The sequence below is a fragment of the Diospyros lotus genome, chromosome 2 (assembly GCF_014633365.1).
Source record: "Diospyros lotus cultivar Yz01 chromosome 2, ASM1463336v1, whole genome shotgun sequence".
Lineage (NCBI taxonomy): Eukaryota > Viridiplantae > Streptophyta > Magnoliopsida > Ericales > Ebenaceae > Diospyros > Diospyros lotus.
In genome coordinates, this window is record NC_068339.1 from 16,435,274 (window position 1) to 16,459,408 (window position 24,135).

Here is a 24,135-nt window from a genome sequence, read left to right on the forward strand (position 1 = left end):
GATTCCCTATGCCAAGGTTGGATATCTCTATGTTTGATGGGGTGAGTCCTAGGTGGTGGGTAAGAAGGTGCGAAAGAATGTTAGGGCGGTATGGTATCCCAGATCAAAAAAGGGTGGCTTTAGCTATGACCTACCTTAAAATGTGGGAGATGCTTGGTTCCAGGGGTGGTCTAAGGTGAAGGAGGATTGTCAGTGGGCCGAATTTGCAGAGTTATGTGAAAGATTTGGAGATTGTGGTCTGGTGGACATAGTGGAGGAGTTCAACAAGATTAGATAGGACGGACCCGTGATGGAATACCAACTCAAGTTTGAAGAATTGAAGGCACTCATGTTGAACCATAACCCCCACCTAATAGAAATGTACTTCATTTCAAGCTTCATAAGCAACTTGAACGAAGAATTGAGATCAATGGTGAAGGTGTTACAACCTAAGACCCTCAAGCTTGCAGCAGAAAGTGCAAGGTTGCACGAGTTGACGATCGAAGCCTTATTGAAAAAGCAAAGGTTACTGGCCAAGGGAGGAGTTCAAAATGTGCTGTCACAAAGGAATACGAGCTTTAGCAAGGAAGTGAGTAGAGGGGTGCAAGGGGTCAAGAGCTTGACACTACCAGCCCTTAATACTCAAGAGATAAGGTGATAGAACAGAGAAGGTAGGTCGGACTCTATTTCCGGTGTGGGGACAAGTATTTCCTAGGCCACCAATGCAAGAAGCAACTGCTCCTACTAAAAGGGGAGGAAGGAGAAGAGGCAGGGGAGGAAGAGATAACTAATGTGCATGAAGGAAGAGAGGAAGATAACGGAGAAATATCATTACATGCATTGAGAGGGTTGACTAATAGTATGATAATCAAGGTGGAAATGAGGGTAGAGGATTGTAGGTTAATGATTCTGATCGACGGTGGGAGCACCCACAACTTTCTAGACAAAGGGACAACCCGGAGATTGAAGTGCACCCTTATTAATACTCAACCCCTAACGGTAACGGTGACCAATGGCAATAAAGTGATGAGCAGGTCAGCTTGTCCTAGTTTCTGTTGAGAGATGCAAGGGGAGAATTTGAGGCCGACCCATGGTTGCTCAAATTAGGGGGATGTGATATGGTGTTGGGAGTAGATTGGATGAAGCATGTAAGTCCAATTTGTTTTGAAGGAGGGTAAGAAAATAACCTTTACAGGCAGTAACAAGATGGGGATATGTAAGATGATTACGGGGAAGCGACTACAAAAGATGCTCAAATAGAAAATGACTTAGGTGGCACAATTGTTTTCCATTCAAGCCATGGAAGGAATGGAAGAAGATGACTAGGAGCTGGGGGAAGAGCTCATGTTGATTGTCAGCAACCTGCCCTAAGTTGAATTGGAGGTAAAGAAACTTAACCTTCTTAATATACTCTTAGTTGAATTTGAGAATTTTTTTTGTAGAACCTAATTCCTTACCCCCTCATAGAACTCTCGATCATGCTCTTAACATGAAACCTAGCACAAAACCTATCAATGTCAAAACCTATCGTTATCCACCCACCCAAAAGACAAAAATAGAAAAAATGGTCAAGGAAATGCTTTAGAAGTCCCTAATCAAACCAAGCCACAGTGCTTTTGCATCCCCTGTGTTGTTGGTCAAAAAGAAATATGGCTCATTGCAGTCATGTGTGGACTATCACCAATTAAATGCCTTGACAACAACAATAACAACATATCCAGCCTTTATCCCACTATGTGAGGTCAGCTACATGAATTCTAGACTTTCATGTATTTCTGTCTTTTGTCATATCTTCATTTAGATTCATACACTTCATATCAAACTTTAATATCTCTCCCAAAGTCTTCTTGGGTCCGCCTCTATCTCTTTTTTTGACTAATTGTTCAATTTTATCAACTCTCCTCACAGGAGCGTCTCTTGGTCTCTTTCTCATATGACCAAACCATCTTAGTCTAGTCTCTCTCATCTTCTCCTCGATTGGCACTACTCCTACCTTATTACGAATAACTTCATCTCTAATTTTATCTTTTTTTGTATGGCCGCACATCCATCTTAATATCCTCATCTCCGCTATGCTCGTCTTTTGCTTATACTGGTATTTGACTACCCAACATTCTGAGCCATACAACAAGACTGGTCTTATAGCTGTCCTATAGAATTTTCCTTTCAGTTTTAATGGGATTTTACCATCACATAACACCCTCGATGCATTTCTCCATTTTAGCCAACCTGCCTTAATTCTATGTGTGACATCCTCGTGAATTTCTCCATCTTTTTGAATCACTGATCCCAAATATCGAAAATGGTCTTTTCTTTGCAAGATTTGGTTTTCCAATTTTATTATAACATCCTCCACTCTTGCATTCTTACTAAATTTACATTCCATATATTCTATTTTCTTTCTACTTAATTTAAATCCCTTAGATTCTAAATCAGTGTTCTAAAAATCGGCCAAGGTGGCCGCCTAGGCACCGACGAGGTGGTAGGCGGCCGCTAGTCGCTGCGAATTTTGCCTAGTCGGCCCCCTAGGCGCCGACCCGATTAATCGGCCGCCGCTGGCGCATAGGCGGCGTAGGCAGCACCTAGCTGCCTGGGACTCCTAATTTTTTACCTACCTCTCGGCCGTCTCCCTTTTCTCTAGCCTAAGGCCACCGCCGCTTGAACGTCACCGCCTCAACGCCGCCAGTACCTCATCGCTACCTCCAACTCCATCACGACCTCAAAGTAGCAGAGATAGAGCTTGAGTCAGCAAAGACGTGTCGGCAGGGATGGAGCTTAATGGCGGGGATGGCATAGAGGTAGTGAAGCTCACCTGCTGGCAACTCGTGAGCTCAAGCAGGAGGGCCACAAGGTGGTGGTCTTCGAGCGCTACAATTGGATCTGCGGCTTCTGGTCTACGACCCCCCAAGTTGCCCTAGCCATCCCAGTTTATATATATATATATATAAGTTTTTATATAAAGTTTATATATTTATCTATTTATATATATATAAATAATATATTTATAAATCTATCTATATAAACATATATATAAGTTTTATTTATCTTTTTAACTTTGATTTATTTAAAAATAACATAAAATTATATTATAAATTTAAAAAAAAAAAAAAAAATAGCAGTCCGCCTAGGCCCCGCCTATAGGCGACCTAGGCGCTAGGCCCTAGTCTGGCGCCCGACTAGTGCCTAGCGCCTTTTAAAACGTTGTTCTAAATTGTTTCTCCACAACTCAAGCTCAGTGTTCACTCCTTTTGTTTCATCCACCAACACTATGTCGTCTGCAAATAACATACACCATGACACTTCTGTCTGAATATCTTTAGTGAGTTCATCCATTACTAGAGCAAATAAGTATGGACTTAGTACAGAACCTTAATGCAGTCCTTGACAATTAAAGACAAATTCCCCATTCCTCTTATCGAGGACCTATTAGATGAGTTGAAACATGCTACCATTTTTTCTAAACTTGACCTCAAATCAAGCTATCAACCTATCACCAAATCCAAATGAAGCCACAAGACATACCAAAAACTGCCTTCAAAACCTATTAGGGCCATTATGAGTTCTTGGTAATGCCCTTTGGCCTTACCATGCCCCAACTACATTTCAATCCTTAATGAACCAGATATTCAAGCCTTACAAAAATTTTTATCCTTGTTTTTTTGTTATTTTAATGGCATATCAATTATCTTCATTCACCACCATCTCATGAAACTTCTCCATATGAAAATGGTGTTGAAACTACATTTCATCATTACTTCGCCAGGGGATGTTATCCACTGTCGGTCCCAAGCCCGAATAAAGGAGGAGGGTTGCGTTAGGTAGCCGATAGTCAACATAAAACCTAGTTGGATCCAAATATGAATTCTAGACAAACTATTTAACTATTTGTTGGGGCGTAACCCACATAGAAGTCTAGAATTCATGTAGCCGACCCCACATAGTGGGATAAAGGTTGGATATGTTGTTGTTAGCATACTCGTGTAGGGACAAACCTTTGAACAACACCTTGCACACTTAAGGACTACCTTTGAGATCCTCAGAGTCAACTAATTGTATATCAAAAGGTCAAAATGTGTCTTTGCACAAGGGGCAAGTGGAATGCCTGGAGTATATTATTATCTCGAGTAAGGGTGTAAGCACTAATCCAAGGAAGGTAACAGCCATGACTTCATGGCCAAGGCCTACTACCCTTAAGGCTTTAAGGGGATTCTTGAGCCTAACTGGCTATTACAGAAGGTTTGTGAATGATTATGGGGTAATAAGCAGGCCATTCATAGAATTACTAAAGAAAGAAGGGTTCAAGTGGTGTCTCAAAGCAGAGGCAACCTTCAAGCAATTGAAGAAGGTAATGAGTGAGGCTCCAGTGTTAGGGTTGCCAAATTTTACCGAGACCTTTGTCTTGGATATTGATTCGTGTGGCACGGGTATTGGAGTCGTTTTAATGCAAGAATGGAGACCCCTAGCGTTTATTAGTCAAGCATTGGCACCTAGACATGAGGGCTTAAGCATTTATGAGAAAGAGTTATTGGTTGTCTTAATTGCGATAGAATAGTGAAGGTATTACCTTAAAGGGGGCCAATTTGTAATCAAGACGGATCATGAAAGCCTGAAGTTTATGTTACAATAGAAACTTCACACTCATTTACAGGAAAAGGGGAAGACCAAGTTGATGGGGTTAGATTACGTTATATAGCACAAGAAAGGGAAGGAGAATATTGAGATTGATGCATTGTCAAGGTGCCAAGAAGAAGGGATTGCGGTAGCTATCACTGTTCTGGTTTCGGATTGGTAAGGTTGTTGCGAGTTATGAGGTGGATGAACTATTGGAGCAACTAATCTTGGACCCCTCAAGCAAAAGGGGGTATACACAAGAATGGCTTGATTAGATATTAGGGAAGGTTAGCAATTGGGGACTGCATGACACTTAAGGAGAAAATATCGCAGATACTACATGAATCCCCTCTTGGGGACATTCGGGGATACAAAACACTTATCACCACTATTGTTAGAATCGTGCGATTCATGATGCGAATTACACGATTCGACTCAATTCAATGAGAAATTGAGTCGAATCTATAGGGTAAATTGAGAATCCCTTAGAATCGACCATGAATCGAACGAATCGGAAGAATCAGGCGAATCGGACGAATCACAAGACTGCTTGTAGTGACCTGACTATCCAAGCTAAATTCATTATACAAAACTTCCGACTATATGGCTTCCTTGATTGCATAACAAAGATGAGTTGTGAAACATTAGAACCTGAAACGTCGAGAGCTGAAAACCAAACAGAGAAGGATAAAACGCTACTGCTACATATGAGCATGATGCCATTAGCTGAAACGTCAGAAGAAGCAAAGGCAAAAGCCGCGATTACGAGACTTCAAGCTCTGTAACTTCTGTTCAAGCCTTCAAGGTGTGTTCACTGTGCTGCTTTCTTCTTCTTCTTCTTCTTCTTCTGCTTTATCTGAGATCATACAACTATACGAGTCTTAAAGTAGAAGATTGCGTTGCTTAAAACTAGCTGAGACTTAGGTGTGGGCGTTGCTTACTACCAGCAGCTTTTGTTGACTTTGGGTTGTCACTGCCATTGGTTAAAAGCAAGCTTACTACCAAAGTACTAGCTGGCAACTGTTTTGTTAACTGTGGGGTTGTCACTTGTGAACCAGAAGCAAGCTTACTACCTGTCAGCTGCTTTTGTTAACTAACCTCTAGCAACCTCTGTATTTCTTATTGTTTTGTTTAGTTTTGTTTTTATTTTTCCTTGCTTTGCAATACTATGTCTCTTATTTCTTTTGATTTTGTCTGTTTCTGTTATGTTTTGTTTCGGTTTCCTAATCCAATTTCTCTTCAAATTTTTTATGTTTCTTTTAATTTTCAACTAATTTATATTATTTTCAATGTTATTTCTTTTTATATGGTGAAACTTTTAGTTTTCAACTAGTTTATATTATTTCCAGTTTTATTTTCTTTTATGGTGTTTTACTGTTTTCTATTTCAAAAGTTTGACCTTATGTTGTTTTTCAATGTTAGAAGAAGAATATTACTTTCTTTCTCATGGTGTCAAGATCAAAAAAGGGATCTACAACAACAAAGAGTAATGATCCTATCTGGGAATATTGCTTTCGAATTAATGGAAATAGAATGAACTTAAAAGTGCAATTATTGTGGACTTGAAAGATGGGGAGGGATAAATCGAATGAAACACCATTTTGCGGGTGATCATAATAATGTGGCTCCTTGTACACAATGTCTAGATAATGTGAGGGAACTTTGTATTCAAATCTTAGGAGAATTAGAAAGACAAAAGGTGAATGAAAAAGAATGTTTCCAAGAAGAAGAGAAAGAAGTTCAAACGGTAGGAGGAAAAAGAAAAACTAGTATGGATGCCTTTGTCACTAAAGGTAAAGGGAAAGAAAAACAACAAACTTTAAATGCAATGGTTAAGAAAAAGGAGCCCGTTGTTCATAGCATTTGTAGATTTTTGTATGGACATGCATTGCCTTTTGTTTTGGTCAAAAGTCCCCTTTTTGCTTCAATGATGGAAGCCATTGGTAAATACGGCAAGGGTTTAAACTTCCTAGTTATCATGAGGCTAGAGTTACATTTTTGAAGAAGGAAGTTGACAATGGAAACTCAATGCTAGAGAAGTATAAAAAGGAGTGGAAAAGGACCGGTTGTACTTTGATGTCGTGTGGGTGGATAGATAGGAAAAGTAGGTCTGTTACAAACTTTTTGGTGAACAATCCAAGTGGAATAGTTTTTCTTAAATCTGTTGACACTTCAGATGTTATAAAAGATGCACAAAAGTTATTTGAGTTGCTTGATCCATTGGTGGAGGAAATTGGGGAGGAAAATGTTGTTCAAGTGGTCACTGATAGTGCTTCGGCCTACATAGCTGCGGGTGACTTGTTGATGGAGAAAAGAAAAAAATTATTTTGGTCTCCTTGTGCAGCACATTGCATTGATTTGATCTTGCATAATATAGGTGGGTTGCCTATTTTCACAGATATAATAAAGAAGGCTAAAGAAGTTTGTGTATATATCTATAGACATGCTTGGGTCCTTAGCATGTTTAGGAAGTTCTCTAAGAAGAGAGAGTTGAAAAGGTTGGGAGTTACAGGGTTTGCCACATTATTTCTTACATTGAGGAGCTTTGAGGAAAACAAGATTCCTCTTAGGGCTATGTTTGCATCGGAAGAGTGGGCTAAAAGTCGTTATGCTTCTAAGGTGGATACAATTAAAGTGGGAGCAATCTTGTTATCCGGAGACAAGTTTTGGAAATCGGTCAAGTATTGCTTGAAGTGTGTAAGTCCATCTATTAAAGTTTTAAGACTTGTTGATGGAGATGTGAAACCGGCAATAGAATACGTAGATGAAGCGATGGATAGGGCAAAGGAGCAAATTGAACAAAATTTCAACCATCAAAAGATGAAGTATGAGCGCATTTGGAACATTATTGATACAAGATGGGATTTGCAACTTCATAGGCCACTCCATGCAACGGGATATTTTTTTAATCCCAAGTGAGTTTTTAAAATCATATTTCCAATTTCCTATAACCAACAATTCCTTGTATATGCTTTATTGTTTCTTACTTGTATGCATTTTTTCAAGGTTTCAATATGATGAGTCTTTTGATGTGGATATGGAAGTTAAAGTTGGTTTGTACAAGACAATAGAAAAGATGTATCTGGATATTGAAACAAGACTCAAAATGGATGAGCAATTAGAAAAGTTTAAAAAAGGAGAAGGATTGTTTGGCATGAACATGGCTACTTTAACAAGAGACAAGAAGCAACCAGGTATTATTTTGATTTAAGTTTGCATTTTCAAATTTCAATTGCTAGCTCCTTCAAACTAATTAGACTAATTAGTTTTCTATTTTTCTATCTTAGCTTTATGGTAGGAAAGCTACGGGGAAGAATGCAAAGAGTTACAAAACCTTGCCATACGAGTCTTGAGTCTCACATGTAGTGCTACGGGATGTGAAAGAAATTGGAGCACATTTTAGCATGTTTATTCCAAAAAGAGAAATCGTTTGGAACAACAAAGATTAAATGCTCGTCTTTATGAAGTATAACATTCAACTAGAAATGAGGTAAGCTAAGAGGGAGAAAAGAGGTGAAAATTATGATCCTATTTGTTTGAGTGATATGAAGTCAGATGATGAATGGATTACCGAACAAGAAAACCCTTGTTTACTCAAGGATAATTCATAGATGGATGCTAATGAATGCTTTGAAGATGATGGAGGTATTCAGCTAAGTAATAATAGAAGAGGTATATATCTATATTCTATACTTTATAGTTTCCTACTTTCTAAAACTAAATTAATGTGTTTGTGTTTGAATTCTAATATGTTATATTGTATAATATAGGGCCAAGGAACTTGAAGCTAGATAGAAAAGGAAAAGGAAAAGTTGTTGAAGACAAAGTGGAAGAAGAATTGGATTTGGAAATGATTGACGGTGAGGAAGATGTAGAGGATGGAGAGCAAGTGGATTTGGCTACGTTTGATGACAAAAAAGATGATGCTCTTCAACTTGAAGATGAAGATGATTGATAACTAGTGAAGATTATGGACAATGGAGTTTATTAGTAGTTTAATAGTTGTTTTTTTCTAGCTTGTTATTTTGAAAGTGGTTTGATTTGGTACAATTTGACTTTAAAGGTAACATGAATATATTTTTGGTATAATTTTAATATATTTTATTTATTTTCTATGGATATATATTATTTATATTTGAAATTAAAAATATATACCGAATCTTACGATTCGATTCGATACGATTATCGATTCACGATTCATAAAATAAGGATTTCGATTCTCGATTCAACAACTATGAACCCACCCCTTTTCTAATAGCAATAGGGAGATCCAAATCATTCAGATTAAGGTTGGAAGAAATCAAGGGATGAGGGACTTTAGTACTTGGGCTGGAAACTGATGCTAGTCCATGCTGAGAATGTAGAATAGGCTGAGCTCTTCTCTTGAACACATTGGGGAGAGCCTTTAAACCTAACTGGGAATGGCAGCTCGGGCTGATTTGTTTGGTTAGGTGGCAATAGGAGAGTGAACAAGTGAGTTGGCCTGAGTTTCTCGATAGGAACTAAGTCCAAGCTAGAAAGAACACCTCCTTTGTCACCATACTGCAAATTCTCCCCCTGGGGACCAAGGTTAGAGGAGACAAAAAATGGTTGAGATTCAACAAAGGTAACATCCTTAGACATAAAATTTTCTAATGGAAGGATGGTAGCTTTTGTAACCTTTCAGGATAGGAGAGTAACCGAGGAAGAGGGCCCTAGGATCAAGTTTGTCTCAATTTTGCTTGGGAATGTGAACAAAGGACACACATCCAAAGACTTTGAGAGGAAGAGCGGTATGCAAACCAATGTTAGGAAAGTAAGAAGACAACACTAAAAGGGACTTTGATGGATGGAACTCAATTGATTAAGTAGGCTATTGTTAGGACTGTCTCTCCCCAAAAATGTTTAGGGACGTGATGATGGTGGAGAAGAGCTCTAGTAACATTTAGGAGATGTCTCATTTTCCTTTCGACCACTCCATTTTGTTGAGGAGTGTTAATGAAGGAAGATTCATGAATAATTCCTGCTTGCTGGGAAAACTGATGCAAGTATTGATTGAAATAATCCCTTGCATTATCAGTACGATATTTTCGAATGAAGAGGCTAAATTGAGTTAAGATCATCTTATGAAAATGTGGTAAAACAATACTGATAGCAGTCTTGTCCTTTAAGAGATATACCCAAGTCATTCGAGTACAGTCATCTATGAAAGATATGACCCATCTAGCCCCAAAACAATTAGGTACCCTAGATTGTCCCCAGACACCAGAATGAATCAATGAAAAAGGACTAGAAGATAATTTATTACTAATGGGATAAGACACTTAATGATGTTTTGACATTTCACACACATCACAATGAAGATGACTAGTATCTAAACTCTTGAATAAAGTAGGGAACATAGTTTTCAATAAGGGAAAAGTAGGATGTCCCAAGATATAGTGGTGGAGCCAGACGTTAGTGAGAGCAAGAGAAGACTAAGATGAACAAGCAAACCTATGTTGAACCCCTTTAGGAAAAAAACTCTCCTTCTTCAAGAAATACAGTCCATTCCACTCCTCAACAGCACCAATCATCTTCCCTGTGTCTAGTGTCTGAAATTCACAGGTATGAGGAGAAAAAATAACACGACAATTGAGTTCTTTAGTGAGCTAATGGATAGAAATAAGGTTGGTAGATAAGTTAGGAACATGCAAAACATGTTTAATAGGGAGAATAAGACTAAGGGCGACCTTGCCCTAACCCATTATAGGAATTGAAGTCCCATTGGCTATTGTGATATGTTTGGGAATTCCCAGAGGCTTATCGGTTTCAAAAATAGTAAGATCATGAGACATATGGTCAATAGCCCTGAGTCTAGAATCCACAAGTCATTCCTATTGGTTTTTGAGACAGTAAAAGAGTTAGAGTGAAAACAAGTACCTTGTTGTGCAAGAGAGAAAGTTCCATCCTAAATAGTTCTTAGAAAACTCTTAAAAGAGTTTACTGATTTCATCTGCATTTAGTTGACTTAGATCTAATCTAGCAGTTGATTCTGCCTTATCCGTAGCTTCCTCCTGCTTATTTGAAAGATAGGCTTGATTCTTTGAGGATAAACTCCTGAAACCCCCTATCTTATTCAGAAATGCCTCATTTCCATGGAGATTAAAACATGTCTCTCGAGTGTGTTTTGGCTTCTTATAACAAGGTGCACCACAATCCTTCTCGATTTTGTGATTTTGATTGCACATCAGGCTTCCTTGGCTGGGATTTGAATTTAGTTCCCTCTCCTTTATTGGTCATCATAGCTGACCCCTTAGAACTAGTTTCACTGAGCATAGGTATCCTTCTATACTCTTCACTTCAGACTATGGAAAACACTTCATTAAGAGATGGAAGTTTTTCCCTTCCAAGAACTTACACCCTCACCTGATCATATTCTGCATTGAGACCTACTAAGAATTCCACAACTCTGTTCCCCTCAAGGATAGTATTAAGGGTGGTTGCATCTTCATTGCACACCATTTTAATATCTTGGTAGTGATCAAGTTTAAGCCAATATCCATTCATTTTGTTGTAGTACTCAGTTATTGTTAATGTCCCCTGCTTAGTACTACTTAACTTTATCTTAATCTAAAAAATCACTAAGGCATCTTATACCTTAGAGTAAGTACACTTAACGATATCCCAAATATCTTTTGCAGTAGACAAAAATATATAATTTCTGCTTACATTAGGTTGCATAGAACTCCACAGCCATGACATGATCATGGAATCCTCTCCCAAGCGGGGAATGCAGGATCTAATGTCTTGGGGCCTAGTGTTGTTAAGTGTGCTATCTTCCCTTAACCTTTTAGAAAGGTCCTTATCAATTGTGCCCATTGTAGGTAGTTCCTGCCATCCAAGCGGTAGGAATGATGCATCCCTGGCAGCTCACTAGTAAGATTTCTAATTGATTGATCAAACAAACTAGTCTCCCCTGTTGTCACAGATGGAGCAATCTCGGAGATTTCTAACATATTCAGTGGGATAGATAACTGTCAAAATCGAATTCTGACAGGTGATAATTCTCCTCGATCTGAGAAGAATTAGGGGAAATTGAGGGGGAAACAGAGAAAGAATTGAGAGGAAAAGGGGAGAGAGAGAGAGAGAGAGAGAGAATTTGTGTATTGATAATTCTCAAGATAACCCAGGAGAGTGGTATCAGTGGTTTATATACTGATCCATCTCACCCCTAGGCACCAAGGGCCACTTGCCCAATTACAAATATTTGAGTTCAACTTGTCTAACTGCCTAACCAACATTCCCGCTTATTCTAACAATCAACTAACAGACAACTAATTACAATTGAGCCCCCCCTTATATAATCGTTCCCGTGACAATGACTGAACTGATAGCATAAAGGGAACAATGTGGTGCAATGAGGGCAAATTAGCAAGTAAGGTGATGGCAGTGAAGGCCAAAGAATGGTAGTGAAGGCTGGAGAGACAAAGAGTGCTGGAGCCAAAGAAAGCAATGAAGGCCAGAAAAAAAACCCCTAGAAAGATGGATCTGATACCATGTGAGAATGGAATACTTTCATTCTTAATTCACATAATGATACAACCCTAATTATCGGGTTGAGAATTACAACATAGGAAAGATTACCTATATAAAGTTTTAGGAAAGAATTCTAAACTGAAATTAAGAAAGTATCCTAAACAGAATTTAGAGATGTCTAAAAAACAAAAAAAGTTTATTTTCACTCCACATTTTGTCTTGGGATTTCCCCAATATTAGTCTTTTCCTTGTCTCCTATATCCTTCCCCTATTGCTTTTTGTCTCTACTTTTCTTCCATTCATGTTGGCTGGATAAAGTTGGCTATTTGTTGATGTGCATTAGTAGTCAGATTTTTATGGATCCTCTCTAACTCCAAGAAGATTACTCCAAATATTCATCCTAGCATAGAAATTAAGATAGAAAAAAAGTCTCTAGATAAAATTGCAGGAAAAAAAATTGTGTTGAAGATTGGAGATTTTTTAGGATTTATTCCTAAATATCTCCTTTCCTAAATGTGTTGGAGATTTCCTTTCCCTGTTTTAGGAAATAGGAGATTTCCTGTTTTTCTTTCTTTCTTTCTCTCTCTTTTGTTCATTGTCTTTCCTTCCTTTTTTGAATATCTTGTCTAGTATATATTGTAAAGCATATACTCAGTTCAATATAGAAGAATCATTCCTTTCTTCATGGTATCAAAGCCTTTTACGATTGTCTGTTGTCTTCCTGTCAGCCTTTATTGCTAACCTTGTTCTTCCTGTTGTTTCTTGTTGGCTTTCATCACCGTCACCTTTGTTGATTTGGCCTTCATTGCCATTCTTGTTCCCTTCAATCTCTTTCATTGTTTTCTGGTTATTCCATGGGGAGATGTCTGAGACTTCTGAGAACGTGACATCCAATCCTGAAGCTGTTCTTGATTCCCTGTTGATTGGTTCAAGTGGAGAGCTTCGAAGCATCAATGTTGTTCATCGCTTGAGTGGGAAGAATTATCTACAATGGTCACAGATTGTGAGGATGCTCTTGAAGGGAAAGGGGAAGATTAGCCACTTAGATGGGACTAGTCCGAGTAATGATGACCCCAAGTTCCAAGCATGGGATGAGGAGGACTTGAAGATCATGTTTTGAATATGGAATTCAATGCAGTCAGAGATTAGTAGAAATCTCATCTTCCTTCCTACAGTGTGAGGTATTTGGGAGACGCTTCAAAAAACCTACTCAATGAAGTAAGATGCTATGATGATTTATGAACTGAAAACCAAAGTTTCATCTGCAATACAAGGCACTCCCTCAGTTACTAAATATTTTAACTATTTGAATGGTATTTGGCTTGAAATAGATCATTATCAAGATCTTCATCTTACGATGAAGTGTGCTGAAGATGCTAAGGTCCTACTTGAATTTCTTGAAAGGGATAGGATTTTTGGGTTTGTAGCAGGACTAAATAAGGAATATGATCAAGTAAGAGTGCAGGTGTTGGGAAAGGATCAGCAACCACCCCTTAGTTATGTTTTCTCCATCATTCGAGCATGGGAAACTAGGAGAAATGTTATGCTTGAGACACAACCGACTGAAGGTTCAGCCATGATGTCCAAGAAAGGTACAGACGATGGAGGAAATAAGCCATATAATCCATGGCAAGGGAAAAACAGGCTGATTCCTCTAAACAATCCAACTAAGATGGAGTGCGGTGTTCCTACCGCAAAAAGCCTTGACATACAAGGGATAATAGCTTTAAGCTTCATGGGAAGGCTCAAATATTGGCTAGAAATGGTGGATTCAAAGGACAGAAGCAAAGCAAAGCCAATCTTGCTAAAAATGATGATATTTCTCAAAAGGAATCAGTTATCAGTAGAGAAGAATTCAGCAAAAAGAACATTGAAAGGTTGAAATATTTGTTGAACTCCCTCACCAAGACTTCTGGTACGTGTTCATTGGCTCAAAATGGTAAGTGTATCATTTCTGATTTCTTTAAAGCATCCAACATGTTCCATTCCCAATCATGGGTCATAAACTCTAGTTCTACCGATCATAAGACTCACTACCCAAATAAATTTGACAATTATATGGTTATCCCTAGATACCAAAAGATCTTTGTAGTTGATGAATCAGCTATTCCAACTGCTGGTCATGGCAACATTAAAGTTACCCCTCTCCTTTCCTTACCTAATGTCCTACATGTTCCCAAACTATCAACCAATCTTCTCTCCATCTCCAAAATCACCAAAGACCTTAATTGTACAATCAAATTCTTTGATACACGTCGTGTTTTTTAGGATTGGACCATGGGGAAGACGATTGGATTTTCTAAGGAAAGCAACGGGTTGTACTATCTTGAAGGGACTAAAGGTGACTTAAATGGACAAAATCAGTTGTTACTATGCTCACCTTGACAATACCTCCCTCTCCAAAAAGGTCCAAATTTTGGCTTCATCATTTTAGACTTGGTCATCCTTCTTTTCAACTTCTTGGAACTATGTTTCCTTTACTTTTTCAAAACATTTCAATTGGTAGTTTACATTGTGATGTATGTGAGTTTGCAAAACATCATCGTGTATCTCACCCTTTAGGTTCACTAAAATCATCTAAACCCTTCTTTTCAATTCCCTCTGATGTTTGGGGTCCATCCAAAATTCTTAATATCACTGGTGCTAGGTGGTTTGTTTCGTTTATTGATGATTGTATCTGTACAACTTAGTTGTATCTTATGAAAGAAAAATCTAATGTAACCAAAATTTTTCTTGTATTCCATAGTATGATCATAATTCAGTTTGGGGAAAGTATTAGGAGGGAATCCTCACGTGTTGACACTCCGCAACAAAATGGAATTGTTGAATGCAAAAACAAACATCTCTTAAGAGGTTACTAAGGAGTTACTTTTTCAATCTAATGTTCCTCAACTTCTTTGGGGAGAAGCAATTATAACTGCTGCCTATTTGATAAATAGGCTTCCTTCTTGTGTCATTGGCAATCAAATCCCTCTAGGTATGTTGTCCAATTTTATTCTAAGAGCGTCAATCCAAGTTATTTATCCCCAAAAATATTTGGTTGTACTTTGTATGTTCATGTCCATAAACATCGCACTAAATTAGATCCTCGAGCCCTAAAGTGTGTCTTCATTGGATATTCTAGTCATCAAAAAAGGTACAAATGCAACCATCCTCCGAGTCGAAAAATTTCTGTCACTATGGATGTCACTTTTTCTGAAACTAACCCCTTCTACTCAAACCGGTTCTCTCATCTTCAAGGGACAATGAGAGAGTGGATTTGACTTTTCCTAATGAGTTTCTACCTAGTCAAGCACCAGTACAACAGCCTACAGTCACAGCCTACACACACACCTGAACTTCCTAATACCAAATAACTCTGAGAATCCAAGTCATTCAAACCGGAACAACCTCAACTTGAACTGAAATCTCAAAATGTCTCTCAGGAACAGCAGCAGTCACAACCGAATCAAGCATCCAAGGAATTGGAAGTTTATTTAAGATGTGGACAGCCTAATTTGGACCAAAGACAGATCCATGACTCTGAACCAAGTCCAGGTACTAAAATAACACTTTCTACCTCATCTATTAGTGAGCAATCTGACCTTGATCTTCCTATTGCTATAAGAAAAGGAACCGGAAAATGCACTCAACACACCATATCTGATTTTGTGTCCCTAAACCGATTGTCTCCTCAACATAAAAGCTTTCTTGTCACTCTAGATTCCATTAACATACCAAAAACAGTTCAGGAAGCTTTAACGAATAAGAAGTGGGCACAAGCCACGAAAGAGGATGAATGCACTAGAAAAAAAAAAAAAAAACAGACTTGGGAGATTGTGCCTTGGCCTAGAGATAAAGAAACCCATGGGATGTAGATGGGTCTACACTTTGAAGTATAAAGCTAATTGTTCTTTTGAAACGTACAAGGCAAGGTTGGCTGCAAAGGGGTATACTTAGACATATGGAATTGATTATCTTGAAACCTTTGCACCAGTAACCAAAATGAACAATATGAGGGGTCCTATGGTCTTTAGCAACACACTTTGATTGGAATTTACAACAATTAGATGTGAATGATGCTTTCCTTCATGGGGATTAGGACGAAGAAATGTTCATGGAGATTCCACCTGGTTTTAATGGAAGAATTAGACCAAGTAAGGTGTGCCAGCTAAAAAAAGCATTATATGGGTTGAAGTAGTCACCTTGGGCATGGTCTGAGAGATTCACAAAAGTTATGCTGCAAGTGGGATATAAACAAAGTCAAAGGGAACATAAATTGTTTATTAAAATACCAAGGGAGGTAAGGTAACTGTCATACTCGTTTATGTTGATAATATAATTATTACTGGAAATGACAAAAAAAAAAAAAAAAAGGGCCTTAGAGATTGCTTAGCTCGTGAATTCAAGATTAAGGAGTTGGGAAAATTGAAATATTTTCTTAGGACCAAACTCCGCCTAGGGATGTTATCCACTGCCAGTCCCAAACCCGGATAAAGGAGGAGGGTTGTGTTAGGTAGCCGATAGCCAACGTAAAACTTAGTCAGATCCAAAACATGAACTCTAGACAAATTATGAAAAATCGTTTGGGCGTGGGCGTAACCCTTCATAGCGACACGCTACACTACCTGCGTGTAGTGTCAAGTGAACTAGGGTCGCTGCATCGGCGCCCGAATGTAGTGACAAATGAGCAAGGGTCCCCGCATTTGCTTGGACGGATGTGGGTAAAGAAGCTAGTCCAAAATCAAAATCAAAACCAAATTCAAAAACAAAATCAAATTCAAAGTTAAGGCCAAAAACAAAATCATAGATTAAGGATTGGGTCATGGAACATAGGAACATTAACAGGCAAAGCTATGGAAGTGGCAGATGTGATTATTAGGAGAAAAATTAATATTATGTGCCTTTAAGAGACGAGATAGGTAGGGAAAAAAATAAAAACTTTATCAGAAACTGGATATAAAATATAGTACACAGGAAATGATCGAGCGAAAAATGGAGTGAGGATTATTATGGATAAAAGATTAGTAAATGAGGTAGTGGATGTAAAGAGAATAGGGGATAGGATTATTATGGTGAAGGCTAGTCTAGAAAGAATGACTATGAATATCTTTAGTACATATGCACCACAAGTGGGGTTAGGTGATGAGATAAAAGCAAAATTCTGGGAGAATCTAGAGAGACTCATACAAATGATGCCAAAAGGAGAGAGAGTAATTATAGGAGGTGACTTAAATGGGCACGTGGGTAGAGACGGAAATGGCTATAGGGAGGTACATGGAGGGTATGGATTCGGGAAAATTAATAATGAGGGTAAGTCTATTCTAGATTTTGCTATGGCATATAGGCTCATTATAACCAATACTAGGTTCAAAAAACGGGACGAACACTTAATCACATATAAAAATATCACATCAAACACCCAAATAGATTACTTCCTCATGAGACAAGAGGATCGATTATGTTGTAGGGATTGTAAGGTGATATCGGGAGAGTGTTTGACTTCTCAACATAGACTTCTAATACTTGACGTCCAAATAAGAAATTGGAAGAGAAAAAATCACATAAAACAAAATCCAAGAATTAGGTGGTGGGATTTAAAAGGGGAGAAACAACTAATCTTCAAAGAAAAATTAAGGGGTAGAAGGGAATGGAATAGAGAAGAACAGACAAACCAAATGTGGAAAGAAATGGCTAATGCCCTGAGAAGCACGGCAAAGGTAGTCCTTAGAGAGACAAATGGTAGAGCCCCTAACCTTAAGGAGTCTTGGTGGTGGAATGAAGAGGTACAATTGAAAATTAAAAATAAGAAAACTTGCTATAAGGTTGTATATCAATGCAATAATGAAGAAAATCAAAAAAATTATAAAAAAACAAAAAATGCAGCAAAAAGAGCCGTTAGTGAAGCAAGGTCAAAAACATATGAGAATCTATATAAACGACTTGATACAAAAGATGGAGAAAGGGATATATATAAATTAGCTAAAGCAAGAGAGAAAAATACGGGATTTAAATCAAGTGAAATGCATAAAAGATGAAAATCAAAATGTATTGGTGAATGAGAGAGCGGATAAGGAGAGATGGAAGGAGTATTTCACAAAATTATTCAATGATGGTGGTGACACAAGAGTTAGGTTGGGACATCTTAGTAACTCCGAAGGGAAAGTGAGTTATACATTTTATCGACGCATAAGTTCAAATGAAATAAGGCAAGCATTAAAAAAGATGAAAAATCATAAGGCGGTGCGACCAGATAATATACCAATAGAAGCTTGGAAATGCATGGGAGAAGAGGGCATCTCCTGGCTAACGTAATTATTTAACGCGATCCTTAAATCAAAAAAGATGTCAGATGAATGGAGGAAGAGTACTTTGGTTCCTATATACAAAAACAAATGAGATGTTCAAAACTGTGAAAATTACAGAGGAATTAAGTTAATGAGTCATACCATGAAACTCTAGGAGAGAGTAATAGAGTAGAGGATCAGAAAAGAAACAAAGGTCTCGAAAAACCAGTTTGGTTTCATGCCTGGTAGCTCAACAATGGAAGTTATATACCTACTGAGGCGCCTAATGGAAAGGTACCGGGATCATCAGAAGGACCTACATATGGTGTTTATAGATCTAGAAAATGCCTATGATAGGGTCCCTAGAGAAGTATTATGGAGGGTTTTAGAGAAGAAATGAGTCAGAATAACCTATATACAAGCCCTTAAGGACATGTATCACGGTGAAGAGACAAGGGTCAAAACATGCGGAGGGGATACTGAACCATTTATAACTACAATAGGACTGCATCAAGGTTTTGCACTAAGTCCATACTAATTTGCTCTAGTAATGGATGAACTCACTAAAGATATTCAGACAAAGGTGCCATGGTGTATGCTATTTGCAGACGACATAATGTTGGTGAGTGAAACAAAAGAAGGAGTGAACGCTAAGCTTGAGTTGTGGAGAAACAATTTAGAATCTAAGGGATTTAAATTAAGTAGAAAGAAAACAGAATATATGGAATGTAAATTTAGTAAGAATGCAAGAGTGGATGATGTTATAATAAAATTGGAAGACCAAATCTTACAAAGAAAAGACCAGTTTCGATATTTGGGATCAATGATTCAAAAAGATGGAGAAATCCACGAGGATGTCGCACATAGAATTAAGGCAGGTTGGCTAAAATGGAGAAATGCATCAGGGGTGTTATGTGATGGTAAAATCCCATTAAAACTGAAAGAAAAATTCTATAGGACAGCTATAAGACCAGTTTTGCTGTATGGCTCAAAATGTTGGGCAGTCAAATACCAGCATGAGCAAAAGATGAGTGTAGCGAAGATGAGGATGTTAAGATGAATGTGCGGCCATACAAGAAAAGATAAAATTAGAAATGAAGTTATTCGTAATAAGGTAGGAGTAGTGCCAATCGAGGTGAAGATGAGAGAGACTAGACTAAGATGGTTTGATCATGTGAGAAGGAGACCAAGAGATGCTCCTGTGAGGAGAGTTGATGAAAGGGAACAATTAGTCAAAAAAAGAGGTAGAGGCAGACCCAAGAAGACTTTGGGAGAGACATTAAAGTTTGATATGAAGTGTATGGATCTAAATGAATATATGACAAAAGACAGAAATGCATGGAAATCTAAAATTCATGTAGTCGACCCCACATAGTGGGATAAAGGCTGGATATGTTGTTGTTGAGGTTGCTTACTCCAAACAAGGAATCTTTATTTCTCAAAAGAAATATGTTTTAGATTTACTCAAGGAGACTGGAAAGCTTGCTAGCAAATCAACAAGTGTCCCAATTGAACAGAACCACAAATTAGACAAAGAAGAAACTAACGGTGTTGTGTATAAAGGGAAACTAATTTATCTATCACACACAAGGTCAAATATAGCCTATGTTGTTAGTGTAGTGAGTCAGTTTATGCATGATCCTAGGGAAGAGCATCTACAAGCGATTTATGAATTACTTCACTATCTCAAATCTACACCTAGGAGGGGATTGTTATTCAAAAAAGGTGGTGAACTAACCCTAAAAGTTTATACAGATACAAGGTATGCAAGATCACTTGTTGATAGAAGGTCTACTACAGGTTATTGCATGTTCCTAGAAGGTAATCTTGTGACATGGAAGAGCAAGAAGCAGTCTATGGTTGCTAGGTTGAGTGTTGAAGCCAAATTCAAGGCTATAGCTCATGGGACTTGTGAGTTGTGGCTAAAAATGATTCTAGATGACTTGAGGATTAAAAGAACTGGGCTCATGAAGCTATATTGTGATAACAAGTTGGCTATTAGCATTGCACACAATCTAGTCCAACATGATCGAACTAAGCACATAGAGATCGATGGACACTTCATGAAGGAGAAGCTTGACAGTGGGCTGATTATCACTCCATATGTGCCATCATGTGATCAATTAGTAGATGTTCTGACCAAGGGACTTCCTACTGCCAGATTTTAGGTAATAACAAGCAAGTTAGGAATAGAATATATCCTTAACTAGCTTAAGGGGGAGTGTTGAAGATTGTTGGAGATTTCTAAGGGTTTATTCCTAAACATGTCCTTTCCTAAATATGTTGGAAATTCCCTTTCCTGTTTTAGGAAATAGGAGATTTCCTTTTTTTCTTTCTTTCTTTCTTTTGTCTTTCTTTCCCTTTTGTATATTGTTCTTTCTTTCCTTTTTTGTATATCTTTTCTAGTATATATTGTAAAGCATATACTCAGTTCAATATAGAAGAATCATTCCTTTCTTGAAATTGCATTGCATATTACATAGAAAAACTTTGACAATCCGACAAACAGATGGAAATCTTACAGTAAGACTGAATAAAGATAACTCCACTCACGTAACTCTGCGGTGATTGAGAAAAGAAAGATACAATTCTATGACATTCACCTTAGCAACCGGGGCCATCTCTACTGCAATATGAACGACATACATTCCTGCACTAAAGATCATCAAGAAGCACAAGTTACAGGCCACCATATAAAAAGCAGAATTCACTACATACAAATATTAGGGTAAATTACACTGGGCACCACTTATGTATCAGCTTACTATAGGTGCTATCTCTCAATTTTGAAATATTACATTAACCTCCCTTATTTATGGATCTTGTTGCAGATCTGTCCCTTCTATTAGAGCAGTGCAAGTCAACTAATACAAGTTGATCTCTTCACTATTTCTATCCTTATCTCAAAGACCAACACAGCACAAACACCCCATCCTAAACAGCCACCATGTCCCACCAGCAGCAAAAAAAGAGCTACTACCATCCTTGACTGCACAACTTAGCCACCGGTAGAGTCATTCCTAGCCACCACAATATCCTCATCTATTCAGCTTAAACAATATATAACCATCGCCAGCCAAATGCCCAAGTGCTTACCTCCCACCATGGCACCCAGTCCTTTACATAACATAGTAATTCACAAATTCATGCCTGATTGGGAGTGATTGGAGGCCATGATGTTGGATTGACAGGGTCTAGTCACTTTTGTGAGTGGTTTCAGTTAGTGACAATTGGGTGGTGATTATGGAAGATAGGTCCGTATCATGGTGTGGTGATGTGGGTTTGGTTTGGGGGTGGATAGCACTAGTGTGGGTTTGATTTGGGGTCATTGTGAAATCACTGGTTGGTAATATGGGTTTTTATGGAGCTAATTGCCCTTTGGTGGAGTGGGCTGGTTGGGGGATTACTAGTGATGGTGGTTGTGAGGTGGTAGATTGGGGGTGACATTAACTGATGGTTATGGTAGCTGAGTGCATTTTCCAGGCTGATTGCCAACAGCAATGGTAGCGGTGGTGTAGTGGATTTGGTTGGATGTGACTAGTGAGAGTGTTTGCATGGTAATGGGTCTGATTAACTGGTGCCACTGGTGGTAGAGGTTGTTGGTGCAAGGTGACTAGGGTTCGGTGTAGGAGATGATAGAGGGCAAGAGAAGATGGTCTGTGTCATCTGACTGGGAAATACCCATCACTTTGTATGAATTATACCCTTAATTGACAAACTATTACAAGAGCATGTGGCATAATTTTTAAAATTGAATAGCAGCACCATTACCACATCAATACCTCAGGGATACTCAATGCAATTTACCCTATAAATTAATACCGTGTTGGTGATGTCTGTCTAAGAAATGTAGCAATTACTTCGCGCTCATTCTTTTCTCGGCACGCCATGTATGTTTCACAAATGCGTCCATCTTTCTTCCACACCATTTCTCTTAGTAGCTTTGCGTCATTGGATGATATTTTCTTCTCAAGGAGCCAACCATCAATCATAAGCAATAAACGACTCCAGAACTCCCATGGCAAATCATCTACAGGTTCATCCAAAGATCTTTTCTTGCTTTCTTCTATCAAACTATTGAGGGTATCTTGGAATTCTTTCACTGATTCTTGATATGATTGAACACAAGAATGTATCTCTTCATCAGACCTTTGAACATGCTCTTCAAGAAGTTTTATCTTCTGTTGCATCAATTCATTATATTGTTGCAACTTCTCTGATGATGATTTATAGGCATTAGCATCTTCAAGGGATCGTTCCAACCTGTCCACCTTCTTCCGGAGCTCCTGATTCTGCTGTAACACTGAAATAGCTTGATCTGCCTTTTTGGTTGACTTATCTAATAATGCTTGCAAATGTTCTACTTTTTCCCATAAGGTTTTGCATTCTGATTTTAAAACAAAAAGTTTTGAAACATCTTCCTGAGAGACATGAAGTTTAAGCTCCAACTCTTTCAAAGCAGATTCCAAAGAAGAGCGTTCTTTCTCCAAAATTATAACACGTTCATCAGTCCCCCTGACATTACTAAGCTCTGCCTTCAGTGCTTGTAAATCATCCTTCAGGGACATATTTTCTTTCCTTAATAAACTGAGTTCCTCAATGAGAAAATCAATACTATTATTAGGAGGAATTGGGACTGCTTTGTGCAGATCTTGCATGTTTGTTCCAGTGCCTCCCCGAGTAGATAGTCCATGTCTTAACTTTGCCATTTCATCTTCCAGGAGTTCCACATGTACCTTTTCTTGGGCAGCAACTTTGATCCGTGCATCAGTTTCAGCCACTCTCATCTCTAAAATATTAATTTCTCCTTGCAACTCCTGCTTCTCATTAAGAATCTTTTTAAGATCTTCAAGGGCATGAACCCGAGCTTGGTTGAGGAGAAGTACATCTATGTTGACATAAACAAAAGTGTAGAAAACAGTTATGCCTTAATAATTGAGCCAGTAACAGATCCTATATAACAAAGAAAGATTAATATCCTACTTTTCTCAGCATTCTTTATCATCCCTATCAAATCCTGGATCTGAAAGCTTGAGAAATCCTCACCACTGCTGGCATCTGTTGCCTGTTAAAGAGGACACAGATTAATTATCCTGTCAATTATTTTTTCCTTCTCTTTGGGTGAATAATTATCAAAGAAAAATGTTGTTTCAAGAATGAAAATCAAGAACTATTCTCAGTGCAGTACATTTAAGAATGTAGAGGCATTAATCTACACGTTATTGCTTGGATTCTCCTGTGTGTGAAAAATATAGATGAACATGTGTCACAACTATTTACAATTTTTAGCAGCCAAACAGAATGCAAAAATTTCCTGTTACTCATGTTTCATGAAATACACATAAAATAAGATCAGAAAAAGCTGTAATTCACCATGCCAAGTCTTCATGAGACAATATGTCAACATTAATAATATCAAACTTGCCTACAAGATTATAAGCTCCAGAATCCAAATAATTGGTTGATAAACAATATGCTCCAAGAAATCATTGGATCAACCAATTTAATGGACACTAGTATTTAGCTTAAGGTCTTTCTTCTTGTTTTGCTGAATGCTTATGTTCTTTTTTCACATCAAAAGTTCAACCATTTATTGTAACCTTGACTGTAAGTATAAAATTAAGACATCCAAGCACATACAAGTGTTATCAAATTGTGTTTCCCAATATATATGATGTTAAAACTTGCAAGAAAGTTTCATAAAAAAAATTTAAAAAAAAAAAAAAAAACTTGCAAGAAAGAGAAGATACAAGTGGCTTAGGTGCAAAAGAATTATACATCT

The 24,135-nt window shown here is 38.0% G+C and overlaps 1 protein-coding gene across 2 annotated transcripts in view; it reads right to left on the minus strand.

Moving 5' to 3' along the window:
* LOC127793807 (probable starch synthase 4, chloroplastic/amyloplastic) overlaps positions 1–24,135 on the minus strand; it is a 60,292-nt gene that overhangs the window by 15,156 nt on the left and 21,001 nt on the right. Inside the window, exons 3-5 of one of the 2 annotated variants that reach the window (XM_052324543.1) lie at positions 23,337–23,418; positions 22,176–23,241; positions 20,957–21,008 (exon numbers count right to left, since the gene is read on the minus strand). In XM_052324543.1, coding sequence (XP_052180503.1) covers positions 20,957–21,008; positions 22,176–23,241; positions 23,337–23,418 — 1,200 coding nt within the window. The remainder of the gene's footprint in view (positions 1–20,956; positions 21,009–22,175; positions 23,242–23,336; positions 23,419–24,135) is intronic. The other variant, XM_052324544.1, reaches the window with a different exon arrangement.